Source organism: Choloepus didactylus (assembly GCF_015220235.1).
Source record: "Choloepus didactylus isolate mChoDid1 chromosome 11 unlocalized genomic scaffold, mChoDid1.pri SUPER_11_unloc2, whole genome shotgun sequence".
NCBI classification, from domain to species: Eukaryota; Metazoa; Chordata; class Mammalia; order Pilosa; family Megalonychidae; genus Choloepus; species Choloepus didactylus.
The window spans coordinates 1,375,607-1,402,637 of record NW_023637579.1 but is presented as its reverse complement, the minus strand read 5'-3'; the positions used below and the strand labels follow the sequence as shown (position 1 = coordinate 1,402,637).

Sequence of the window (27,031 nt, the reverse complement as noted above, 5' to 3'; positions counted from 1 at the left end):
TCTGGGACATTCAGCTGAGGTTGCAGGGAAGGCTAATGTCCACGCCCAGTTTTGTGGTGTGTGCCTGTTATTTGAAGCACTTCCGTCACACTGGGTTGTCTGGGGCAGCTCTGGGCTATGGGGCTGGCGATGGGCAGGCGTGTTTCCTGTCCACCAGGATGGTGGCTGTGAGCGGACACCCCCCTTTTCTTGGGAAGTTGTGTTGTTTAGTGAATTTTCTCAGCCACTGGATTATTGCCTTTTGTCTCAGAGCTCTCTTAGTTCTGCTCTTGACTTGACGTGCCCAAATTTCAATTCTTTGAAGCTTTCTGTATTGAGCTTCTTAGAGTAATTGTTTTAGAAAAAGCAAAAAGGATTTAAAAAAAAAAAACAAAAAAAAAAAACGGCCCTCCTCAGAGATCTAATGGGTTATTGAAATGCTAATAGACAAAGCAACCAGGGCCATTAAGGAAAGGTGCCCAGGGCAGAGAGATCAGCCTTGCTTCGGGATTTGCATATGCGCCTCAAGGCCTGATCTCCGCCCTTCCCCTTTCTGTGTTCACCAGAACTCCAAAAATCCTCTGCTTTTATTTTGGAGTTTTTCGTGTTGTTTTTTTTCTATGCCTGTCTCCTCTCTGCTGGGCTGGCTGCTCTCAGAGTCTCTGGTGTCTGGCCTCAGTCTATCTATGGTTGGAGTTTGAATCAGTAGAATGAGTTTCCGGTAAGAGCAGCCACTGCAATTCTCCCTTCTCCTTCCTGGAGCTGACAGCCCCTCCTCCCCCGGGACTGAGCCTGGCAGGGAGGGGCGCGGGTCCCCTGGCCGCAAAAACTTACAGATTTCGCTGATCTCAGCAGTTCCACGTTTTCATGAGTGTTGTATGAAGTATGCCCAAAGACAGATTGCTCTGTGGTGTCCAGTCCACGCAGTTCCTGGCTTTTTACCTACTTTCCTGGAGGAGTAACTAAAACATACAGCTCACCAGTCTGCCATCTTGCCCCGCCCTCCCCCTCATTTTTAATCTCCAGGTGTTTGTGAATTTTCTGAGTCTCTGATGGTTATTGACTTCTATGTGTATTCCATTGTGGTCAGAGAATGTGCTTTGAATAAATTCATTTTTTTTTTTAATTTGTTGAGGCTTGTTTTATGTCCCAGGCTATGGTCTATTCTGGAGAAAGATCCGTGATCACTAGAGAAGAATGTGTGTTCTGCTGATTTGGGATGTAATGTTCTATATATGTCTGTTAAATTTCTCTGTATCTCTCTTTAGTATCTTAAGTAGGGAAGGTCTTTTATTAGCAAAATCTGTCAGAATTTGTGTGTGAAAAATTTTATCTCTTCCTCAAATTTGAAGGAGAGTTTTGCTGGATAAAGTATTCTTGGTTCAAAATTTTTCTCTCTCAAAATTTTAAATATATCATGCCACTGCCTTCTTGCCTCCATGGGGGCCGCTGAGTAGTCACTGCTTAATTTTATGTTGTTTCCTTTGTATGTGATGAATTGCTTTTCTCTTGCTGCTTTCAGAACTTGCTTCTTCTCTTCAGTATTTGACAGTCTGATCAGAATATGTCTTGGAGTGGGTTTATTTGGATTTATTCTGTTTGGAGTTTGCTGGGCATTTATGCTTTGTGTATTTATATTGTGTAGATTTGGGAAGTTTTCCCCAACAATTTCTTTAAATACTCTTTCTAGACCTTTACCCTTCTCTTCCACTTCTATGATACCAATGAGTCTTAAATTTGGACATTTTATTTTATCTGTCATATCCCTGAGATCCATTTCAATTTTTTCGATTTTTTTCCATTCTTTCTTTTGTTCTTTCATTTTCTTTTCTGTGGTCCTCGAGGATGCTGAGTCATTGTTCAACTTCCTCTAATCTTGTATTATGAGTATCCAGAGTCTTTTCACTTTGGCCAACAGTTTCCTTTATTTCCATAAGATCTATTTTTTTATGTACTCTTCTAATTTCTAATTTATGCTCTTCTAGGGTTTTCTTTATGTCCTTTATATCTTGTGCCATGCTCTTCTTCATGTTGTTTATATTCTGTGCCATGCTTTCATTGTTTATCTTTAGTTCTTTGATTAATTGTGCCAAGTACTCTGTCTCTTCTGATCTTTTGATTTGGATGTTTGGGTTTGGGTTCCCCTTGTCATCTGGTTTTATCATATGCTTTAAGATTTTCTGTTGTTTTTGCCCTCTTGGCATTTGCTTTACTTGATATGGTTCTTTTGGGTTATAAAAAACACCGATCTCTAGTTTGTCAGATCTACATCTTGGTGGCCTACACTTTCTGTAACTAACCAGCAGATGGTGTCCAGGAGTCACCTATTCCCCTCAAGTCAGTTCTCCCCAACTTTGTCTTTGTAGTGTGTGGGGATCTGATTCTTGTGGGGTTCAATTGGTGCATTAAGTTTGGGTGTGTTGGTGTTGTCCACCCTGTATGTGGAACGTGTGTCTGTATGGTTGGGGAGGCATGGCAGCTTTAATAAACCTCCCAGGTGTTCCTGGAGATTTAAGGCTGTTGCAAGAGTAAGCCTTCATTTCAGTCTTGCCACAGATTGTCTCTGCCACTGACCCACAAGTCCTTGGTGATGAGATAGGATCCCTGGGATTTCTGAGCGGGTCCTGCTTCTCAGCCATAGTCTTCCAGGACCTCTGCTGACAGAAGGCTGTGCCACATCACAAGTGTGTACTGGCCCTCCTGGGAAGCCCTGGGCTGCCAGGCCTTGCAGGGGCATTCCCAGTGTGTTGTAAAGATGGTGGAATGGGGCATATTAATTTCCCCCTTTTCGCACAGCTCCACCTTCCCAGCTCCAGGACAATCAGCTGTGGGTGCACTAAAGGCCACTGGCCATGGCCGATATTGTGGCATGTGTGTGGTGCTGTGGGAAACACTCCCCATCACACTGGGTTTCTCGGCGTGGTTCTGGGCTGTGGGTCCGGCCCTGGGCAGGAGCATCCCCAGGCCACCAGGGAAATGGCTGCAGTGGGTTTGGTTTCTTTTTCTTTTGGCTCCCCTCTGCCCCCCTGGCCCCAAGACAATCAGCAGCAGGTGTGGGAAGGGCTATTCTCCACGCCAGACACCAAGGCATTTGTACAGCCTGCTCCTGCTGTGCTTCACTGTGTGATTCTCCCCGTGGTATCCGCAGCTACTCCCAGGTTTTTTGTTTTTTTTTAAAAAAAGAACTAGTCCGTCTCCAAACGCCAACCCACAGTTTCCTCACACCACAGCATGGCTGCTGGACTTTCAGCCAGCTCACTCAGTCATTTCAGAATGCAGACTCCCAGTTTCACCAAATGCATGGTCCCTGTGGATTTAGCAGACCTTGTCTGGCTGGTGCATTGCTGGAACTAGTGCTCTGGGGCACTTTCTGTTTTTTTTGTAGTATTTTCAATGGAGGTGTTTTTTCACCCTGTCTCAGCTAGCCACCATCTTCTGTGCTGACTATTGTCAAAGGGTTTTAAGCCCAAGAGAATACCAAGTTTTTAGCCTGGAGGCAGGGAAAAACATGGCTTTAGAGGAAATAACAGAAATCAAAAGTTGACAAACTATGTTAAAAAAAAGCTAGCATAAAGAAGAAATTCAGCATCAGGCAGTGTAATGTAAATATAAAGACAAAGGAAATTGAGGGTTAAATGTAAAAAAGTTAAAATACTAGAAAAAAATAGGTTAATATTTTTTGATATTTGGAAGAAATTTTTAATCATAAAAGCTGAGGAAAAGCTAAAAGCAAAACAATAGATTTAGCTACATAAGTAAAAAAGATCTTTTGAATGCTTGGTGAAGAAAGTAAGTTTCAGTGAGGTTAGGTTGATTTGTCAGAATCACAGAGCTAGTAATCATGGAGCTGAAGATTAGATCCTAGGTCATTTTCAGAGCCTGAATTCTTTTTTTTTCCTTTAACTTTATTAAAAAAATAGACAACAAACAATAATTAAAAAAACTACATTTCAAACAAAGCAAAGGAACAAGAGAAACAACCTAAAATAACAACATTGCTTCCAACATGTTCCTACCCTGAGAGCCTGAATTCTTCATATTATACATTTCTGCCTCTCTAAATCAAAGAAAGGTATAATTCTGCACATATTTAAAAAACTTTTTGGCCATCTTATTTCTTTTCTAAGTGATGTATTTGTTGTTAGTTTCTCAATAGTAGCTAGGTTTGTGATTTGTGACTTAATATTTTTTTGTATGTTTATAGGTCACATATGTATTTTCTGAGGTCTTACCTTGATCCTGATTCCCTAAATGTTTCTTTTTTTCCATTCGTTTTTATTGAGATATTCACATACCATGCAGTCATACGAAACATACATTCAGTTGTTCACAGTACCCTTGTATAGTTGTGCATTCATCACCAAAATTAATTTTTGAACGTTTTCATTGTCACACACACAAAAATAATAGGAATAAAAATTAAAGCGAAAAAGAACAATTAAAGTAAAAAAGAACACTGGGTGCCTTTTTTTTCTTTGCTTCTATTTTTCTTCTCATTCGTCCGTAACACTGGACAAAGGGGAGTGTGGTACGTATGGCTTTCCCAATCACATTGTCACTCCTCATAAGCTACATTTTTATAGAATTGTCTTCAAGATTCAGGGGTTCTGGATTGTAGCGTGATAGTTTCAGGTATTTACTGCTAGCTATTCCAATTCATTAGAACCTAAAAAGGGTTGTCTATATTGTGCATAAGAGTGCCCACCAGGGTGACCTCTAGGCTCCTTTTGGAATCTCTCTGCCACTGAAGCTTATTTCATTTCCTTTCAAATCCCCCTTTTGGTCAGGAAGATGTTCTCCATCCCACAATGGCAGGTATATAATTTTATTAGTGTTTTCAAAAATACAGTTTTGTGATATTGATTTTCTCTTATTTGCATGTTTACTTTCTACTTTATCAATTTCTGTACTTATTTTTCTTATCCTTCTACTTTCTTCGGATTTAACTTAGTTGTCTTTTTCCAGATTCTCAAGATTGAAACTTAGATGACTAATCATTGACTTTCCAACATTTTTTCTTTTCTAATTTATGAATTTGGAGGTTTAACTTTCCCTCTTAACCTTGCTTTAGCTCATCCTATGAGTTTTTTAATGCATTTTTTATTGTGACCTTTAACATATATTCATATCAGTGATAACTTTCAAAGTATGATTTAACAAGTAGAAAGCAAATATCAAAGAATGTCTTGGGTCACAGTTCCACTGTTTCAGCTATTTCCATTGTGAAATATGCATGCAGAGAGGTGTTAACTTTCAATGTATGGCTCAACAGTTACATATGTAATTTCAAAAATTATTATAGGTTACAGTTCCACAGTTTCAGTTCTTTCCTTATTATGCAATATAGGGTATATACAGAAAGGTGAGGGCTTTCAAAGAACAATTCAGTGAGTAGCTCTAGAGCAAATTTTAAAGGATGTTATAGGTTATAGTTCCACCATGCCAGTTACCTCTTTTCAGCTATTCCCACACCCCAGCATCTAAATATATATATATATATATATTTACATAAAGTTTCAGTACTCATAAGTCTTTGTTAAATCTTACCTTGTTTGTTGCTACCTCTGCCTCTCTCTTAATTTCTTTCTCCATCTTCAGAGGTGTCTATGCAGTGAGCACCCTAACTTGTTCATATTGAAAGGGGTTGTTCACAGTATGTGGAAGGAGTTTGCATGTGTTGTTTTTCTTAATGAGGCTGTTTCCTCTGGGTTTTAAGACTTGCCTGGCGTAGGAATACTCTGGTGGGTTTAAGTTTCTGAGAGAGAAAACTTAGTGAATCTTTTATGTTTTATATAACTCATTCTAGCAGTTTTGTCATTTTCAAAATTTATGTTTTCTAATTTCAATTATTTCATCTATCTCTTATTGGTTATTTAGAAGCATGTTGCTTGATTGCCGAATATTTGAGAATCTGGTTATCTTTTATTTTGGACTTCTAGTTAAATTCCACAGAGTCAGAGAACATGTGTCCTGGTTGGACATATTATGTCCCTCAGAACAAGTCATACTCTTTAATGCAATCTTGTGGGGGCAGATTGATTCATCTTTTTGATTAGGGTGTGACCTGTTGATGGGATGTTTCCATGAAAGTTTGACTCCACCCATTTAGGGTAGATCTTGATTAGTTTACTGGTGTCCTTTAAAGAGAACTTGCACAAAGAATGGAGATGTGAAAACATTCTGGGTTATGCTAAGCCAAGACCCGGATGCTTACTGACACTTAGAGATGCTTGGAGAATGCCATTTTGAAAGGCAAACCAGGAGCAAAGGAACAGCAGCCAGCCACATGCCTCCCCAGCTAACAGAGGTTTTCTGGATGCCAAAGGCTGTTCTTCAGTGAAAATACCTTCTTGTTAATGCCTTAGTTTGGACACTTTTATGGCCCTTGAACTGTAAATTTGTAAGTTAATAAATTCTTTCATAAAAGCCATTCCATTTCTGGTATTTTGCATAATGGCAGCTCTAGCAAATTGGGACGATACTCAATATGATCTTCATCTAAAATTTTTAGATACTTGCTTTATAGCCCGGCATATGATGTCTTTTGGTAAATGTTTCATGTGCAATTACAAAGAATGTTTCCTGCATTCATTGGATACAGAGTTCTAGATAAATTGGATACAGAGTTCTAGATAAGTCAGATGAAATTGATTAATCATGTTATTACAGCTTCTAAATCTTTACTGATGTCTTTGTTCTATCAGACAGACAGTTGTGTTAAAATATTTTAGTGTAATTGTGTGCTTGTTATTTCTTTTACTTTTGTCATCTTTTATTTTGCATGTTTGAAGCTGTTATTATATATAGATAATCTTAGTATTGTATCTTTCTGTTGAGTTGACTTTTATTGTTATATTCTAATAAAACTTCTTGATATAAAGTCTATTTTGTCTGAAATTAAGTATCTGTACAAGCTTTCTTTATAGTAGTGTATTCCTGATGTGTATCATCTTTTTGTTTCAACCTTTCTTTGTCGTTACATTTAAAGTATGTCTCTTTTTTTCCATGCAATTTTATTGATATATTCAGACACCAGATAATTTATCCAAAGTATACAATCCACGGCTCATAGTATCATCATATAGTTGTGCATTCAACACCACAATCAATTTTAGAAGGTTTTCATTACTCCAAAGAGAAAAATTAAAAATAAAAATATAAAAAGAAACCCCAAATATGCCATTCCCTTTATCCCACCTACCCCCATTATTAACCCAATTTTGTTCTGGTACATTTGTCACTGTTGGTGAAAAATAGTACATTACTGTTAACTGTTGTCCATAGTTTGCTATAGATACATTTTTTTTCTTCTATACCTCTCTTATTAACTCCATCTTAAAGTGTCATATATTTGTTCTGGTTTATGAGAGAACTTATTTACATTTGTGCTGTTAACCGTAGTTATTGTCAATGACAAGGTCCACTGTATTATACATTCCCATATTTTAACTTCTAGCTTTCCTTCTGGTTACATGCATGACTTTAAACTACTCCTCTGAACCACATTCACATAAAATTCGGCCTTATTATATTCACAATGATGTGCTACTGTCACCTACATCTATTTCCATTTAAGTTCATCCTAGTTAAAAATTCTGCACATATTAAGCAGCTACTCTGTATTCTCTACTCTCATTTTAACTTCTGGTAAACTGTATTCTAGATTTTATGAGTTTACATTTTATACTTAGTTCATATTAGATTCCTAAAATGTGTGTCCTTTTGTATCTGCCATATTTCACTCAGGATAATGTCCTCAGGGTTTATCCATGTTGTCATATGCTTCAGGAATTTTTTCCTTCTTACTGCACAATAATTTTCCTTATAGGTATATACTACATTTGTTTATCCTTTCATGTGTTCATGGACACTTGGTCTGTCTCCATTCCTTTGGCACATGTGAATAATGACACTATGAACATTGCTGTGCAAGTGTGTGTTCACATCCCTGCTTTCAGATCTGGTTTATACCGAGTAGTTGGATTGCTGGATTATAAGGCAACTCTGTACTTAGCTTTTCTCAGGAACCACCAAACCATCTTCCACAGTGTGTATCATTTTACATTTCCAGCAGCAGTGAGTCAGTGTTCCTGTTTTTCCACATTCTCACCAACAGTTGTATTTTGCTGTTTAGTATCAGGCATTCTAGTGTCTATGAAATGATAGCTCACTGTGGTTTTGATTTGCACTTCTCTGATACTGTGTGAAGATGCTTTTTAAACACTTGTATGTCCTCTTTGGAAAAATGGCTGTTCATATCTTTAGCCCAGTTTTTAATTGGGTATTTTTTTCTTTTTGCTGAGCTGTGGTATTTCTTTACATTTTCTGAATATCAAACCCTTATCAGAGATGTGGTTTCTAAATAATTTTTTGTATTTATTTTGTTTCCATTTCACTCTTTTGACAGAGTCATTTCGTCCACAGAAGTATTCAGTTTTGAGGCGATCTCTTTTGTCTGTTTTTTTTCTTGTGCTTTGGGTATAACACCTAAGAAACTTACCTCTAATCACTATATCTTGGAGGTTTTTCCCTATATTTTCTCCTAGGAGATTTATGGTACTGGCTCTGATTGATATTCAGGTCTTTGATCCATTTAAATTAATTTTGTGTAGGGAGTGAGATGGGAGCCCCTTTGGTTATGGATTTCCAGTTCTCTCAGCACCATTCATTGAAGGGACTGTTCTGTCCTGATTGAGTGCCGTCAGGAGCCATGTCAGAAATGAATTGACCAGAGATGTGAGGGTCTATTTCTGAACTCTCAATTCAATTCTGTTGACCAATATTTCTATTTTTATGCCGGTAACCTTGCTGCTTTGACTACTGTGGCTTTATAATATGCTTTAAAGTCAGGAAGTGTGAGTCTTCCCACTTCTTTTTCAAGATTTTTTTTTGGCTATTTAAGGCCCCTTACCCTTCCAAGGAAATTTGATAATTAGATTTTCCATTTCAGCAGAACAGGCTTTTGGAAAATTTTTGCTATTGCATTCAATATGTAGATCAATTTGGGTAAGAGACTTTAATACATCTGTTATGGTTTGCCAAATCTGCCAGAATGCAATATACCAGAATTGGATTGGCTTTTATAGTGAGAATTTATTAGTTACAATTTAGTTTTAAGGCCATGAAAATTTCCAAATTTAAGTCATCAGAGGAAGATACCTTCTCTTAGGAAAGGCTGTTGACATCTGGGTTTCCTCTGTTACATGGGAAGGCATACTGTAATTTCTGCTGGTCCTTCTCTCCAAAATGTCTCTGAGCTTCTGTGTACATTTTTCTCAATAGGATATTAAAAAGATAATTCACCATGATCAAGTGGGGTTTATACCTTGTATGCAAGGTTTGTTCAATATAACAAATCAAGGTAATACAGCACATTAACCATATGAATGGGGAAAACACACATGAAAATCCCAATAGATGAAGAAAAGTCATTGGCAAAAATCCAGCACCATTTTATGATAAAAACACTTAGAACACTTGAAAGAAAAAGGTTCAACATGATAAAGGGCATATATGAATAGCCCACAGCTCACATCCTACTTAATGGTGAAAGAATGAAAGTTATCCCTCTAAGATCAGGAAGAAGACAAGGATACCCAGTGTCTGCACTGTTATTCAACATTGGACTTGAAGTTCTCACTAGAGCAATTAGGCAAGGAAACAAAAAAGACATCCAAATTTGGAAAGCAGGAAGCAAGACTTTACTTATTTGCATTTGATTTGATTCTATTTACACAAATTCCTGAAGCATCCATAACAAAACTCCTTAAAGTAATAAATGGATTCAGTAAAAAGGCAGGGTACTAGATTAACCCCCACAAATCAGTATTTTTCTACAGAAGGGATGAACAGAAAAATTGGGCAGAAAAATCAAGAGAAATTCCATTCATAATTGCAACTGAAGAATCAAAGATATAGGAATAAATCTGACCAAAGAAGTGAAGAATTTATTCAAGGTAAGCTACAAAACATTGCTGAAAGAAATCAAAGTCTGAAGGAAAAGGAAGGACATTCTACATTTATGGGTTGGAATTCTAAATGTTAAGATGTCAATCCTGTTATATCTGACAACGTGGATGGACCTTGAAGATATGTTGAATGAAATCATCTAGACAGAAAAGGACAAATATTGTATTGTCTCACTGATTTGAAACAATTAGAGTAAGGAAACTCATGGAGTCACAATCTAGAATATAGGTTACCATGTGAAGGGGTAGTGATAGGGAATGGGAATTTAAGGTTTAAAATTTGCAGGATTCCTATTTGGAATGAAGGAAATGTTTTCAAAATAAATGGTGGTGATGGTAGTACATTATGAATGCAATTAACAGCACTGAAATATATGTATGAATATAACTAAAAGGGAGAAGTGTTAGATTGTATATCACAATAAAATAAAAATTTTTTTAAAGTCCATAGAACTACAGTACACAGTGAACCCAAAGTTGAACCATGAACTATAATAGTAAAATTATAAAAATGTGCTATCATCAGTTGTAACAAGTGTTCCATGCCAATGCAAGTGTTAGTTATCAGTCAGTATTTGGGAATCCTGTATTTACTTCGTGATTGTTCTGAAAACCCACAGGTTTGTAATAAAAAAAAAATCCTTTTACCAAAAGGAAGTCCTGCTTCAGATGGCTTCACTGGTTTATTTTCCCAAATAGTCCAAGAAAAACTAACACCTTTAATGCTGAAAACCTTCCAAGTCTGAGGAATAATCAACTACTCCCAACTCAGTCAATGAAGCCAGCATCATTTTAATACCAAAGTCTCCAGAAAAACAAAATACAATCCAGTATCTCTAGTGAATATATACAGCAAAAACCCTCAACAAAATACTAACAAAATCCAACTGTACATTAAAATTATTATATAGAATCTCCAGCTTGTTGCCAGGAATAGAATGGTGGCTCAACATAAAACAATCAATAAACCATATTAAAGAAATGAAGGGGATAAATGACATGGTAATGCCATTTGTCACAGAAAAGCATTTGACAAAATATAACACCCTTTCTAAATTAAAATACACAAAAAACCTAGAAAGCATTGGAATCCTTAACATGATAAGACATATATGAAAAGCTACAGGTAACTTCCTAGCTAGTGAAAGACTGCTAGATTTCCCCCCAGATCAGGAGCAAGAAAAGGATGCCCTCTTTCCCCACTGCCTTTCAACATTTTACTGGAAATTCTATCCAAAGCAATTAGGATAAGACAATGGAATAAAGTGAGTACAGAATGGAAAAGAAGAGGTAGAACTCTTCCTATTCACAGATGACATGATTCTAAGTGTAGAAATAGAAAAAAAATCTAGAAAGAAGCTACTTGAACTAATTAATGGGTTAAAGTTCAATATAGAATAATCAGGATGTTTTCATTTTCCATCAAAGAACAATCCAAGAAGGAAATGAAGAAAATAATTAAATTTACAAAAGTAACTAAAAGAATAAAATATTTGAGAATAAATTGAACCAAGGGATGTAAAGGACTTGTGCAAGTCAACTGTGAAATATTGCTGAAAGAATTTAAATAGAACTAAATAGACAGCCATCCCTCTTCATGTATTGGAGAACCTAAATGTTAAGATGCCAAAAGTACCCTGTTCCAGTTTGCTAATGCTGCCATTATGCAAAATACTAGAAATTTATTGGTTTTTATAAAGGGGGTTTATTGGTTACACAGTTACAGTCTTAAGGCCATAAAGTGTCCAAGGAAAGGCATCAATAGAGTACCTTCCCTGGAGAAAGGTCATTGGCATCTGGAAAATCTGTTAGGTGGGAAGGCATATGGGTGGCATCTTGCTCCCAGGTTGTGTTTCAAATCGCATTCTCCGAAATGACTCTTGTGGCTACAACTGCCATCATCAGGGACCCACAACTCCAAGCATGTCTCAGCATCAGCATCAGCAAGAGTCTGGGCCTGTGTGGCTCTTTTGAAAGTACTCCACTACCCATTCAAGACCCTTGCTGAATGGCCAGGACTGTATCTCCATGGAAACAGTCCTATCAAAGGTATCACCTGCAGTTGGGTGGGACACATCTCCATGGAAGCAACCCAATTCAAAGAATGGATAAGTTATTGTGGGCAAATTTAACATTTTGGGAATGCTTCGGGATGACTGTTTTGTTAATTTCTGATAGGTATGGTAGGAACAAGTTCACAGAAATATAGTTATTGTAGGTTATCTGTTTCTCTTATTCCTTTCTTGGGTTATAGTCTGTATATGTTCTTGGGGTACAGTAGGAACATGTTGGAAGTAGTTAGTTATTTTAGGTTATTTCTTTTTTCTTATTGCTTTGTAATGGTTTTGTTTGAATGCTTTTTTATTGTTTTTTTAAAAAAATTTTGATAGTTAATTTTAAAATAAGAAGAATGAAAAAATAATATGCAGAGCCACTCCGAGGAGCTGGGGGGAAATGTGGAGTTATTTAACAAAAAAAGCAATACTGTAGTACTGGTATTTGAAATTACCCATAATGTTACCTTTATGAGAGCTTTATGCTGCTTTGGTCCACTGTCTAGTGGTCTTCCTTTCAGGATGAAGAACTCCCTTTAGTCTTCATGTTAGGATAGATCTAGTCATAATTAACTCCTTCTATCTGGGAATGTCTTTCTCCCTCAGCAAGAAGGGAAGCCTTGCTAGATACAGAATTTTTGGTTTGAAATTGTGTTCTTTCAGCACTGTAAATATTTCATGCTACTGCCTTCTTGTGTCCATGGTTTCTGAATATATATTAGAAGTTAATTTTATTGGGATTCCCTTGTAGATAAGTTGTTGCTTTTCTCTTGCAGCTTTCAGGACACTCTCCTTGTTCTTGGCATTAGACAATGTGATTACTATATTTCTGAATATGGTTATCATTGAATTGATCCTGTGTGAAATTTGCTGAGATATGTGAATCTCATATTCATGTCCTTTGTTAAACTTGCATAGTTTTATGCCATTATTTCTTTGAATATTCCTCCTAACATTTTCTTCTCCTTGTTACTCCTCTAATGCATTTATTGTTATGCTTGATTATGTCCCACAAATCTCTTAGGCTCTGCTTGTTCTTTCTTACTTTTCCTTTTATTTTTCCTCATATCCTTTAGTTCTTTCTTTGTCTTCCTTTATCTCTTTGAACATACTGAAGATCATTTTTTTAAAAGTCTCTCTCCAGTAAGTCTAAAGTCTGGTCTTTTTGGGTGGTTTTGGGATTTTTATCTTTTGCCTTCAGGTGACCTATCATTTCCTGTTTCTTTGTCTTGGAATTTTCTGTTATACACTATACATTTGAGTAATTTACAGTGTTACCTCTAGGATTTAGTTTCTTAGCTGTCTTTTTCTTTTTCTTTTTCTTTTTTTTTTTTTATGCTTGATCAAAATTTGTTCCTTGTATTTTATTTTTTATTATTATTATTTTTTTTAATCTTCATTCTATTGAGATATATTCACATACCATGCAGTCATACAAAACAAATCGTACATTCGATTGTTCACAGGACCATTACATAGTTGTACGTTCATCGCCTAAATCAATCCCTGACACCTTCATTAGCACACACACAAATAGTAAGAATAATAATTAAAGTGAAAAAGAGCAATTGAAGTAAAAAAGAACACTGGGTACCTTTGTCTGTTTGTTTGTTTGTTTCCTTCCCCTATTTTCTACTCATCCATCCATAAACTAGACAAAGTGGAGTTTGGTCCTTATGGCTTTCCCAATCCCATTGTCACCCCTCATAAGCTACATTTTTATACAACTGTCTTCGAGATTCATGGGTTCTGGGTTGTAGTTTGATAGTTTCAGGTATCCACCACCAGCTACCCCAATTCTTTAGAACCTAAAAAGGGTTGTCTAAAGTGTGCGTAAGAGTGCCCACCAGAGTGACCTCTCGGCTCCTTTTGGATTCTCTCTGCCACTGAAGCTTATTTCATTTCCTTTCACATCCCCCTTTTGGTCAAGAAGATGTTCTCCGTCCCACGATGCCGGGTCAGAGGGACCTCAGAAATACTGTTCTCGGGAAATATATGGAGGAAATTGACATTTATTATCAGGATTAGTATGAGGATTAAACTTTTAAAAATATGTAATTCTCCAAGTATATTTAATACAACCGTTTTTTCCCTGCTCTTCAGGTACAAACGAGTAAGTTAATCCTACCTCTTTGTGGCACATTGTCATTATTCATCCATGCAATGCATGCAGTGATGTTTATAGGAGACTTTACATTATACACATCGGTTCACATATGTAAATACTGAAATATGGGATGTTGCAGCTGATGATTAATACGTGAAAAAGCCTTCAGCTACCCCTTCACAAAAATATCAGAATGAGCAAATAGATTTTCTCCCAAATCTTTTCAGTCTGTATATTTTGAGCCTTCTAATATTATGAGGTTTGTGGGACATGACAGTGACATTAGGACCCATATATTTCTAGTATTTTCCAGTGCAGGGGATATTCATGGTTAGGTTTGCATATTGGGAGCCACTTATCCTCCAAATTGATCAAGACCTTGAATAGTTCTACCCTATAAATAACCATAAAGTTTATTGGTTGATATCCACATCCGTTGGAGTGAGATCTTGAATTTAGTGTTGAGGGTGTTAAATTGTTTACATCACATGTGAAAGAACCAAGATGATTTAGGGCAAGTGAACCCAGAAGGTCAGATGCTGGTTAGAGCAGGTAGGGAGTGAGAGTCCAGAGGACAGGGATGGAGTTTGGAGAACCAGTGCTAGTGCATCAACCAAGAATAATTATACCTGAGGAATTCCAGACTGCTTTCTCTGGTGGTGGAGACCGAGTTGTATATGAAGCATGGGTCAGGAATTACTGTGTTTTGGAAAGAGAATTAGTAAAAGTTCCTGAACACCATGGGATAATTAATATGTAACACTCAGTAATTGTCATATCCTTATTTGTAAAATGGAGGTATTCTTATTCTCATTATTTGCTAGAGAAGACAGGACCTCTTACGTCTTGACCCTGGAAGAGAAGAAACCTCCTCCTGTTTCTCTTGGAGCATACTTCATATTCATATTGATTGGACTGGGTTTACTCCAAAGTGAAGGATTTGGGATTCATGACCGGCAGGTCTGCAAATTGTGGTCAAGACTTGAGTCTGAAGGCTTCTATCTCTTTTCTCAGCTTTGCTCACCTACTGCCTGTCTGGTTGTGAGTGAAAATCCAAAGGAAGACAGTTGTCAGCTGAGCTATTAACAATGCAACCACAGGTGAGTAGGGAGTTCTTTACCTCAAGTTACACCACTGTTGCCAGCAGATGTTGAGGTTTCTCCTATTAGCATGAACATTCTGAGTCCATTCATGAACTATTCAAGGATCTGGGCTCATCAAGCTGTACTTCCAAACATTACAATAGTTTGTTCCAGACTCCATTAAGGTGGTGTATTCTTTTAAGGGATGAGCGATATTTTCTTTTTCTCACCCAAACTATGGCCTCATTGGAGAAGTAATGCCTTCATGGATCATGTCAGTGCCTCAAGTTGGCTTAGGCATGCAGTGAACATAGAAGATAGAGATGAGTAAGAGCAGAAGTTAACAGTCAGTGGGAGGCTGATGTTTCAGCAGGTTCTTTCAGTTAATGCAGCTCTACATGTGCTGGGGTATAAGACTGGGCAATATTGACCTGAGCACTGGAGAAGGTTTAGAAATAAAAGTAAATGAAGAATCATTTATTTTCCCCAATTTTATTTTCTTTAAGTGTTGATGGACTATATTTGCACATTTTTTGAAATGTAAGAAACTAAAATTTTCCTTACAAATATTGTTCCCAATTAATTTTTGTAAATTAAGTTTATTGAAATTTTGTAAATGGATGCAATGCATAAGAAGTATTGTTCCCTTAGGAATACTTCAGAATGTGGGTCTTTACCACAGGAATGGTCAGACTAGGGCCATTGTTCAGTACAGCTGGGTCTGCAGTCCCTGACCTGTGATCATGCTCCATCTGTAGTTTACATTATCATGAACTGAGTTGTCTAGAATTGAGGGAGGCGGCACTTACTGATACAGATTTCTGTATGAAACCTTTTCAGTTTTGCAGAATTCTAGATGTTGCTTCAAAGTTCCCTGCTACGTTAATAATTAGGCCAGTGAAATGAATTTAAGTAGAAAGTGCCTTATACATTAAGACATTGGGTATGTTCAAATGCATGACATAGTGTTAAGCAGTGTTATAAATGAGATGAAAGTAAGGTCATCCAATTCACGAATAATGTCTCTAGTGAATTTTTATGAGTGATATATCATGGATATTTCTTGCTTTATGATGACTATGGATTTCCCTGAAATTGGTGGAAAGTATTTAAGTTAATGGATGCTCTAGGGCAAGTATCATAATCAGCCTCAGAAAGTCATGATTTCGTCTTTTGGGAAATTTCCAGATTTATGTCACACCACGTCATGTAATAATCCTTTACAGTGCAGTTGTATGTATTTAAAATGTTTGTGTTTCTGAGTGTATCTAAAAGGCAGATAGGAAGTTGAGCATTGAGATTGATCTTACTGGACCTTCAAACACATTTTCAGCTTTATATACACAGTCTCTGCTTCCTCAGTGCTGTCATTTTGAGCATCATATTCATGAATTTGTTAAGTATGGGCTTGTGTGAACGGAAACTTCTGTGATATGTTAGCAGTTAATGTCCTTCAAAGATGTAGCTGTAGACTTCACCCAGGAAGAGTGGGCATTGCTAGACACATCTCAGAGACAACTGTTCAGAGAAGTGATGCTGGAGAATATTAATCATCTGGTCTCAGTCGGTGAGTCTCTGAAAATTTACCTGTCATTGATATGTATATATCAATCACCTATCTAAACTATCTACTGTCTGCCTGTGTAGCTATCATCTGTCATATTTTTTTTATTTCAAGTACCTATGTCAGCTTCCCCATATTGTATCAACTTTTTATACATGTTTATATTCTTTATATGTTTATATTTTATATTAATATTTAATATATAATATTAATATAATATATATAAATATATATAAATATATAATATTTAATAACATTTAAATTATTTTATATTATTTTAAAAACCAACTAAGTGAAATATTCTTTCTTACTCTTCATTTACATCTAATTCACCCCTTAGAGTTTAAACTTCTTGACCACAACTTAATGTCTTTCTTGAATCTCAGTCTCCAACATCAAAGCAATGCTGGGAAGTCAATGAATACTTTTCGAATGGATAAATAAGGGACTGTACATTTTGAAATTATTGTGGCCTAAGGACTATGCCAAGATTTTACACAATAGTAAAAGTACCACATATATCATGTTCCACATGTAGTTTAGATTGTTTCTGTGGAGTTTAAGCTTATTGGATTGTTTTTGAAAATAATCTACTGTGGAAACAATTTCTCTCCATTTGGAATTTGGAGTTTTCTGCAGTCTCTCTGAACTTGTGCATGGGCAGCAACAACCAGAGGTCCCCACTATAGTGAGAGCAATGTCGAGAGATACCCTTTGTTGGTGAAATATTGTCAATGTTCTGTATTCAAGTATACTTATATATATTTTGCCTTACTGATCTCTAGTGCTTACCTTTTCCTTTGGTAGCCTGCCATGAACTTGATGATACGCTACTTACACTTAACTCAGATTCCAGGTATTTTTTTTTCTACAAACAGGATGTGAGGTCTGCAAATCAAATGTGTTTTCCCAGTTGGCCCAGGGAGAGGTAGTGTGGAGAGAAGGAATAAAATGTCTCCAAAACCAGAAGCCAGGTGAGTTCTAGCAACCTGTGCATCAGTAGGTGCAGGGGCCTTGTCAGTAAGTCCTTGGAAGTATCAAGTTCAGGTTTCCTTAATTGAGTTACGATTTCTGAAATGTAGGTGAGAATATTGGGAAGTTTTCTTCATACATGATCATTCTATAAATTTATCAAGTTCTACTCAATTGTCTTTAACTTTGCTAAGGGAATATTCTTACACTATTGCAACTAAAATTTTACTTAATGAGTCTTGTCATTGTCTTCCTTTTGGCAGATTTTCCCTCTTTTTACTTCCCTGATATCCCAACTTCTTTTTATTTTTCTCATGTTTCAATCCTGAAACTCTTCTCTGATTTTCAATTTGCTATAATGTTTTCTTCTGCCTATAGTATCTCTTTATTTGATATTATTTCTCAGCCAAGTGTCAGTGTTTGAAACATAGTGACAGGTATATTTTGGAAATGAAATGTTTTTTTTTTTCCCGTAATGCTACTCTAACAGTGTATGTTTCTTCCCCCAAATAATTATAGGCATGAAAATTGCCTGTGCAAAGCAAGAGATGGTAATGCAACTTATCTACAGTAACTACAATTCTGAGGACACATCATTGGTAAGCTTCATTAGTGTGAACCCTAATTTTCCAAATAAATCCCTGAAGATTGAATAAATGAGGAATTCAATACAAACACCTAGGTGTAGTTAATATTGGAGACAAGAGCTAATCCAGAAGTCCAGTGGGGAGGGGCAAGATGGTGGTATAGAGAAGAGCAGAATTTAGTCACCTGGAACAACTAATAAGTAACCGGGAACAACTAGTAAATAATCTGGAGCAACTACTGGGGGGACTACGACTGTCCACACTTTGTAAAACAACCTGGATTAGGTGGAATGGCTGAAATTGCAGCATAAAATTGTTAAGTAAAAACTGTGGAACTGGGCCAGGAGCCCCTCCTCCCATGGCAAGCTGAGCTATAAGACCTCACTGTAGAAGAAAGCAGGAGTCCCAGAGCAAGTGAACAAAGCTTAGCCCAGCTCCAACTTGGGTTTTTTTTTTTTTTTAAACAAATGTTGACTGCTGAATGCAAGCCATAAAGATAGACAAACCCCTAACAAGCAAGACGCTTTTAGAGGTGACTGAACTTAAAGTCCCTGGAAAGAGACCAGGTGCTGTCTTTGAGCAACAGGCAAAATTGGGGGGCCATGGACTGGCTATGAAAGGTGGCTTTCTTTGCCTTTCTTTTACTCTCAACCTGAGTGGCTCAGTGGAGAGAGCCTCAGCCATTTTCACTTCCCAATGCTCTGACCCAGACTGCGGTGGAGGTAACAGATTTAGAGAGACAAAGGAGCAATTCAAGTGTACAATATACTTCCCTAGGGGGCATATCTTCCCTAGGAGGAAGGAGGTGGGACCCTCCTGTAGTTCCAGCCTTCTCTTCAGAACTCAGACCCCAGAACCTGGGGGAAAATAGCCAAAACAGAAACTAAACCGGCCACACCTCCTTACACCAGTTGGAGCGACAGGCTGTCAGGTGCCACCTGCTGGGCTGGCTAGAAAAAGCACAGTGGCTAGAGGCCTCACAGGAAAGTCTGTCATCCTTCTAAGATACACCCTCAGGGAAACTTGAAACTGAATATAACCCCATTCTGAGACAAACATATGACCCATACAAGGGAGGAATCTTGCACCTCAATTAAGATACAGTGAGATATTGTTTTACTTGAATGAAACAAAGATTTTCAAAGAAATATGCCAAATCAATTCAAAAACCAAATCAGTGAGTTCAGGGAAGATATGGGAAAAGAGATGAAAGGTATAAAGGAAACACCGGGTGAACATAAGATAGAAATCAAAAGTTTATAAAAACAACTGGCAGAATCTATGGAAATGAAAGGCACAACACAAGAGATGAAAAACAGAATGGAGACATACAACAGCAGATCTCAAGCAGCAGAAAACACTCATGAAATCAAGAGCAAGACATCTGAAATCTTACACACAAAAGAACAGGGAAAGGAATGGAAAAATATAGGCACCATCTCAGGGAATTGAATGATGACATGAAAACACATAAAATTACAGATGCAAGAAGCACAGTGTACCCCAAACAGATCTGAATAGACCTACGCCAAGATACTTAATCAGATTATCAAACATCAAAGAGAATCCTGAAAGCAGCAAGAGAAAAGCAATCCATCACATGGAAAGGAAGGTTTATAGGACCAACTGTGGATTTCTCAGTAGAAACCATGGAGGCCAGAAGGAAGTTGTGTGATATATTTAAGATATTAAAAGAGCAAAACTGCCGAACAAGAATACTATATCTGGGAAAACCATTCTTCCAATATGAGGGAGAGTTTAAAATAATCTCTGAGAAACAGACAATGAGAGTTTGTGAACAAGATACCTGCTTTACATGAAGTACTAAATGGAACACTACAGAGAAATAGGAAAACACAGGAGTAAGAGGTTTGGAACACGGTTTTGGGTCATGAGAGCACAGAAGTGTAACTACACTGTACAAAAATGACTATAAGTATGGTTGAAAGATCATGGTTAAACATAATTATGGTTAAGATCATGTGGGACACCAGAAGGAAAGAGGAAAGATAAAGACTGGGACTGTTTAACTCAGTGAACCTAGAGTGCTCAACAATTGTGGTAAAATTTACCAATATGTTTTTTGTTTTTGCTTTTTTTAAATCTTCATTTTATTGAGATATATTCACATACCACGCAGTCATACAAAACAAATCGTACATTCAGTTGTTCACAGTACCATTACATAGTTGTACATTCATCACCTAAATCAATCCCTGAAACCTTCATTAGCACACACAAAAATAACAAGAATAATAATTAAAGTGAAAAAGAACAATTAAAGTAAAAAAGAACACTGGGTATCTTTGTTTGTTTCCTTCCCCTATTTTTCTACTCATCCATCCATAAACTAGACAAAGGGGAGTGTGGTCCTTATGGCTTTCCCAATCCCATTGTCACCCCTCATAAGCTACATTTTTATACAACTGTCTTTGAGATTCATGGGTTCTGGGTTGTAGTTTGATAGTTTCAGGTATCCACCACCAGCTACCCCAATTCTTTAGAACCTAAAAAGGGTTGTCTAAAGTGTGCATAAGAGTGCCCACCAGAGTGACCTCTCGGCTCCTTTTGGAATCTCTCTGCCACTGAAGCTTATTTCATTTCCTTTCAAATCCCCCTTTTGGTCAAGAAGATGTTCTCCATCCCATGATGCCATGTCTACATTCCTCCCCGGGAGTCATATTCCACGTTGCCAGGGAGATTCACTCCCTTGGGTGTCTGATTCCACATAGGGGGAGGGCAGTTATTTCACCTTTCAAGTTGGCTTAGGTAGAGAGAGAGGGCCACATCTGAGCAACAAAGAGGCAAATAGGAAAAGAGGAGTAAGAGGTTTGGAACACAGTTTTGGGTCATGGGAGCACAGAAGTGTAACTACACTGTACAAAAATGACTAAGTATGGTTGAAAGATCATGGTTAAACATAAGTATGGTTAAGATCATGTGGGACACCAGAAGGAAAGAGGAAAGATAAAGACTGGGACTGTTCAATGAACCTAGAGTGCTCAACAATTGTAAAATTTACCAATATGTTTTTATGTGAGGGACAACAAATAAATGTCAATGTTGCAAGGTGCTAAAAATGGGGTGGTTTTGGGGAAAAAGTACAGTCCATGCAAACTGGAAACTATGGTTAACAGAACTATTGTATTATGCTTCCCTTAATGTAACAAAGGCAATATACCAAAGCTAAATGCATGTAAGAGAGGGACTTAAGGGAAGGTTATGGACTGTTGGTATTGTTGATGTCTGACTTTTATTGCACTTTAGCTTAATTCTTTTGTTGCTTACCTCATTTTTTCGTCTTTTCTTTTTTTTTTTTTTTGTCTGTATACTTCGACTCTTCCTCCTTGTTTGTGGGAGAAATGGAGATACCCTTATATGGCTAGTGGTGATGGTGGTGAATGCATAAATACCTGATTATACAGGGAACCAATTGTTTACTTAGCACAGAATGTATGGTTAGTGAACAAAACCGCCTTAAAATGGGTTGATGAAGAAACTGTCAGGGCACTGTATTCAGTGGTATAAATCAGACCCGTAAGAACAAATATTGCATGGTCTCACTGATATGAACTAATTATCCTATGTAAACTCATAGACATGAAATATAAGTTACCAAGATGTAGAATGAGACTAAAGAATGGAGAGAGTTGCTTATGAACAAAATATTTAATTTGGTTGAACTTAAGTGTTTGGAACTGGACAGAGGTGATGGTAGCATGTTATTCTGAGAATAAATGTGCTGAATGGTGTGTGAATGTGGTGGAAAGGGCAAGCTGAGAGTCACATATGTCACCACATGGAAAGTTGGAGGTTAAAATATGGGATTGAATAAAACTGAATTTTGTTGTGGAATATGACCATAATTAATTGTACAAATATTAGAAATCTTTTCCATGAAAGATTACAAATTCTTAGAGTACATCTAGAAGTCAACAATAGAGGTGTGTAATGGGGAAAATATACCTATTGCAAACTATGTACTACAGTTAGCATTTTAACATTCTTTCATCAACAGTGACAAATGTACTGTACCAATACTATGAGTCGGTAATGAAGGGTGGGTGGTTACAGGTATGGGAGGATTTTAGTTTTCTTTTTTGCCTTTATTTCTTCTCTGTGGTAATGAAAATGTTCTAAAAATTGAAAAAAAATCATTTTGATGTTGAAAGCACAGCTGTATGATGGTACCATGGGCAATTGATTGTGCAGTTTGGATCTCTGGAGGATTGTATGCTATTGAACAATCTGAATAAAATTTAAAAATAGGCTATCCATATCACTTTATTAAACTAACATAGCAAAAATCTGTGATAGTTTGAATTTAGGGAAATATTAAATGCAAAATTGAGTTATAAAAGATTCTGTAAACATGGTTGACATATTTAAACTTTTAAACATCATGATCAAAATTTGATAGCTCTGCAATTGGAATGGTATATTAGAGAAAATATCCGTGTAGGTAAGTAATGTGTATATGAAATTAAAATGGAAATTATTTTAATTGGAGATTTTTGCTGAAGGATTAGCCAATTTATATGTAGGGAAATGGACTAATGCATGTATATGGACAGTGCTTGACACTCTTTTATCTAATTCCCCACAACAGATATCTCACATTCAGAAGAATTCCTTTAAATGTAATTATTTGCAAGAGGATTGCACCCTCAGATCCACAGTGACTCAATATGCATTAATTCCCATTGGAAAGAAACCATATTTAAGGAAACCACTTGGAAAAGTCCTCGGTGACCATTCATCTTGTAATAAACATGAGCAGAATCACAATAGAAGTAAATTCTATGAAGGCCATCAAAATTCTAGCCCCTTTATTAAAAGCACTGGCCACAAACAATACAATAGAACTCAAAATGGTGATAAACCATACAAATGCTTTCTATGTGGGAATGCCTCCATTGGATTTATTGATTTTAGACGACATGAGAGAACAAACACTGGAGAGAGACTCGATGAATGTAACCTGTATGGAAAAGCCTTCAGTCAGTCTTCTAATCTTCAACAAAATGGAAGAACTCATGCTGGAGACAAACCCTATGAATGCAGTACATGTGGGAAAGCCTTCATTTATTATTCCACCTTTAGAGTACATGAGAGAACACACACTGGAGAGAAACCCTATGAATGCCACCTATGTGGGAAAACATTCAGCCAGTATTGTCATCTTAAACGACATGAGAGAACACACACTGGAGAGAAACCTTATGAATGCCATGTATGTGGGAAAGCCTTCAGCCAATCTCATTATCTTAGAGAGCATGGGAGAATACACACTGGAGAGGAATGCCCTGAGTGTCTTCTTTGTGGAAAAACCTTCATTCGTTATTCTCACCTTAGCCAACATGAGAGAACTCACACTGGAGAGAAACCCTATGAATGTAATCTATGTGGGAAAGCCTTCACTCAACTTTCTAGTCTTCAACAACATGAGAAAACTCACACGGGAGAGAAACCCTATGTATGTAATCTGTGTGGGAAAGCCTTCACTCGACTTTCGAATCTTCAGCAACATGAGAGAACTCATACTGGAGAGAAAACCTATGAATGTCATATATGTGGGAAAGCCTTCAATGATTGTTCTTCCTTCAGACGACATGAGAGAACTCACACTGGAGAAAAACCCTATGAATGTAATCTGTGTGGGAAAGCCTTCACTCGACCTTCTGGTCTTCAACACCATGCGAGAATACACACTGGAGAAAAACCATATAAATGCCATATATGTGGGAAAGCCTTCACTGGTTGGTCTGACCTCAAACGACATGAGAGAACTCACTGGAGAGACAACCCATAAATACCGTATATGTGGGAAAACCTTCAGTGGTCTCACCTCAGACAACATGAGAGAGCTCACACTGGAGAGAAACCCTTTGAATGCCTTACCTGTGGGAAAGCCTTCGTTGATATCTATGCCCTTCGATGACAGAAGAGGACTCACTGTAGAAAAACCCTATGAATGTGATACATGTGGGAAAGCCTTCAGTTCTACCCTCAGATGACATGAGACAACTCACACTGGAGAGAAACCCTATGAATGTCATACATGTGGGAAATTGTTAATTGATATCTCTGCCCTGAGATAAGATGAGAGAACTCACTGGAGCGAAAACCTGTGAATGTAATCTATGTGGGAAAGCCTTCACTTTTTTAGTCTTCAACAACATAAGAAAACTCACTGGAGAGAAAACCCTATGAATGTCATACATGTGGGAAAGCCTTGAATGATCTGCACACAAATGACATGAAAGAGCTCACAATGGAGAGAAACCCTATGAATGCTATACATGCGTGGAAGCCTTCATTGATTTTTCTACCCTCAGATGATGAGAGAACACACTAGAGAATCCCAGTGAATACCATACATGTGATAAAGCTTAAATTCAATATTTTTATCTTAACATGAGAATGTACATGGGAGAGAAACCCTGTGAATGCCAAATGTGCAGAAATTAATATAAAGAGTAGTGTTCCAAAATTAAGAGGCAGTACCTGGAAACATACACACTTGGCATTATGGTCAAGTTAATAGATTTTTTAGCTTTGTATAGCAATTACAGTTAAATTCCCCTTCCTCTAACAGATTGTACCCATGCATACATGGCTGGAAACATGGATAAAAATAAATCCAAATAAATTCTTTCATTACCTATGCAATAATTATTTTTACTTGCTTCATGAAAAGGACAATTTGACATACAGAAATTGAGCTTTAATGAGTTAGAAAACTGTTAAACCCCCTGTATTACATTGATCGTTTTTTTAGATGTAAAATATAAAACCGTTGGTATATTTTGGAGAAGGAAAAGTTACTTACGTGACAGCACTGTATGGCATTTTGCATGTTCACTGATTTTGAGCTATTGTTCTATTATACCCAATGTAGATTAGATCAGTTAGTGATTTTTTGAAAGGCTCAAAACAGAGTTAACCATACCTAAATTGCTATGACTAATTTTACATATCTGTTTACCTGAGAACAAAGAGTTACAAGATAATATCAGAGTTTTAGATAGCCATCATCAAAGTGTATGATTTACTTTAGGCTACTAATAACTCTTAGAATAAAACTACAAAATAGATTTTAATAGAGCAACAAAATGCTTTTCTCCTCAAATCTTAAGTCTCTCCAGAGACTCTGGAAAGACTTGGTTTTTCCTGGGACTGAAAACTGATTTCCAAACTTGGGACTGGGTTCACCATACAGCAGTTTCAGAGTTTTTCCAAAACCACAGATGACCACACTGAGCCTTTTAAAAATGTTTAGGCATTAAGGGGGCTCTGCCTGCAGAGCCTTTAAGACAGGTTGGTTTCACATGCCCCATCATTTGGGTTGAAGTTCTGCCTACTGTGTTCTGAGTCCCTAGGAAAGAGAAAATGCTACCAATTTAGCAAGAACACACCAGTCATTGTTAGACAGCCTGGCTTTTCAGAGATGTTCAAATCCAAGGACTATGCATATTAAAATCAATGAAATATGGCAGTTCTTTCGTCACTTTTGTTTTTGGGATAGTTTAGGGAGATGGGCTTCTGCGGCTGAGTAGGCTCCTTCAGCCTGGGAACCGGTTGGCCATTCTTCTCCCTGCCTCACCAGTGAGAGTTAGCAGATAAAAGCGGAAGCGTGTTCCTTCCTCCTTTCACTTTGCTGGAGGAAAGGCTTATTATCATGATGGTTCTGTAGTCCCGGGAACTTCCACCAGTTCTCAGTGGGAGACCACAAAGGGAGAAACAGCCTGGGGTGCACAACGGGGCAGTGATCCAGGTAAGATGATGAAGATGACTTGAGTTCATTGTTCACGCTTTCACAATGGACGTCCTGTGAGTCCGTCAGTCCTGCAGGCTGCCTCTTGGCTGGTGGGAGTTGGTCCCTTGTTTGGCCTGGGACATGGAGGGCTTCCCAGAGGCATTGCAGCTGCCACCCATTCTTTTGTGAATGCTCACTGCCGTTCGTGTTGAGTGTGGCATGGGAAGTGCACTAGCAGCATGCACCCTAGGATACCAGGTAAAAGCTCTTAATTACACTATTTTATTTTCAATCAATGAAAATTAACTTGTAGAGATAATGCATTAGGATTTCGAAAAGATAGTAGATATTAAGAAAATTGTGCTTGTATATACATTGATTGGATTGCTTATTCAACTATTATGGTTCTCATCTATTTGCCTGCATTTTTCTAATTTGACACAAACTTCCTAAAGGGGAGTTAATCTTTCCTTTGAAAGCATAGAAGGGTTAGCAGGTCAGAATAAATCTTGCTTGAAATCTTAGTATATACCAACCAATTCTTTGGACTTAGAAGGCACTGACTCTTTAGTTCTCACAAGAGTATGTAAGAGATAATCATAATTATTACTCACATTGGTAGATGAGGAACCTTAGGCAAAGAGAGGGTACTCAACTTGACAAATTCTGTCAATAAGACTTGCCACTCATACCATCCTCAGGTGATCTCGGTATCAACTGTTATAAGCTTAAATAATAGGTAGGTCCTCTTATTGTTCCCACTTCACAGAGTGGAAAATGAGAGCATAGAAAAGCCAACTCACCCGAAAACTCAAACTTGTGCATTCATGTTTTCTCTTAAAGCTTTCTTTCTTGTGACATACATGACCCTAGTTTTCCTTTTGTCCAGAATCACAATCAGCTTGTTTTTTCACTTTTGAGGTAATTTTTATTTTTTATGATTTACTTTTCACAGTTTC

At 37.3% G+C, this 27,031-nt stretch overlaps 1 protein-coding gene across 3 annotated transcripts in view; it reads left to right on the top strand.

Annotated features, from left to right (window-relative positions):
- Positions 1-24,973, top strand: part of LOC119524545 (zinc finger protein 596-like) — a 48,322-nt gene extending 23,349 nt beyond the window's left edge. The window contains exons 2-6 of one of the 3 annotated variants that reach the window (XM_037823233.1): positions 15,123-15,208; positions 16,650-16,757; positions 17,633-17,728; positions 18,246-18,325; positions 22,923-24,973. In XM_037823233.1, coding sequence (XP_037679161.1) covers positions 16,724-16,757; positions 17,633-17,728; positions 18,246-18,325; positions 22,923-24,125 — 1,413 coding nt within the window. In that variant the 5' untranslated portion in view covers positions 15,123-15,208; positions 16,650-16,723 and the 3' untranslated portion in view covers positions 24,126-24,973. Of the gene's footprint in view, positions 1-15,122; positions 15,209-16,630; positions 16,758-17,632; positions 17,729-18,245; positions 18,326-22,922 lie in introns of all 3 variants that reach the window. The other 2 variants (XM_037823232.1, XM_037823231.1) reach the window with 2 other exon arrangements.
- Positions 24,974-27,031: the final 2,058 nt, after the last annotated feature.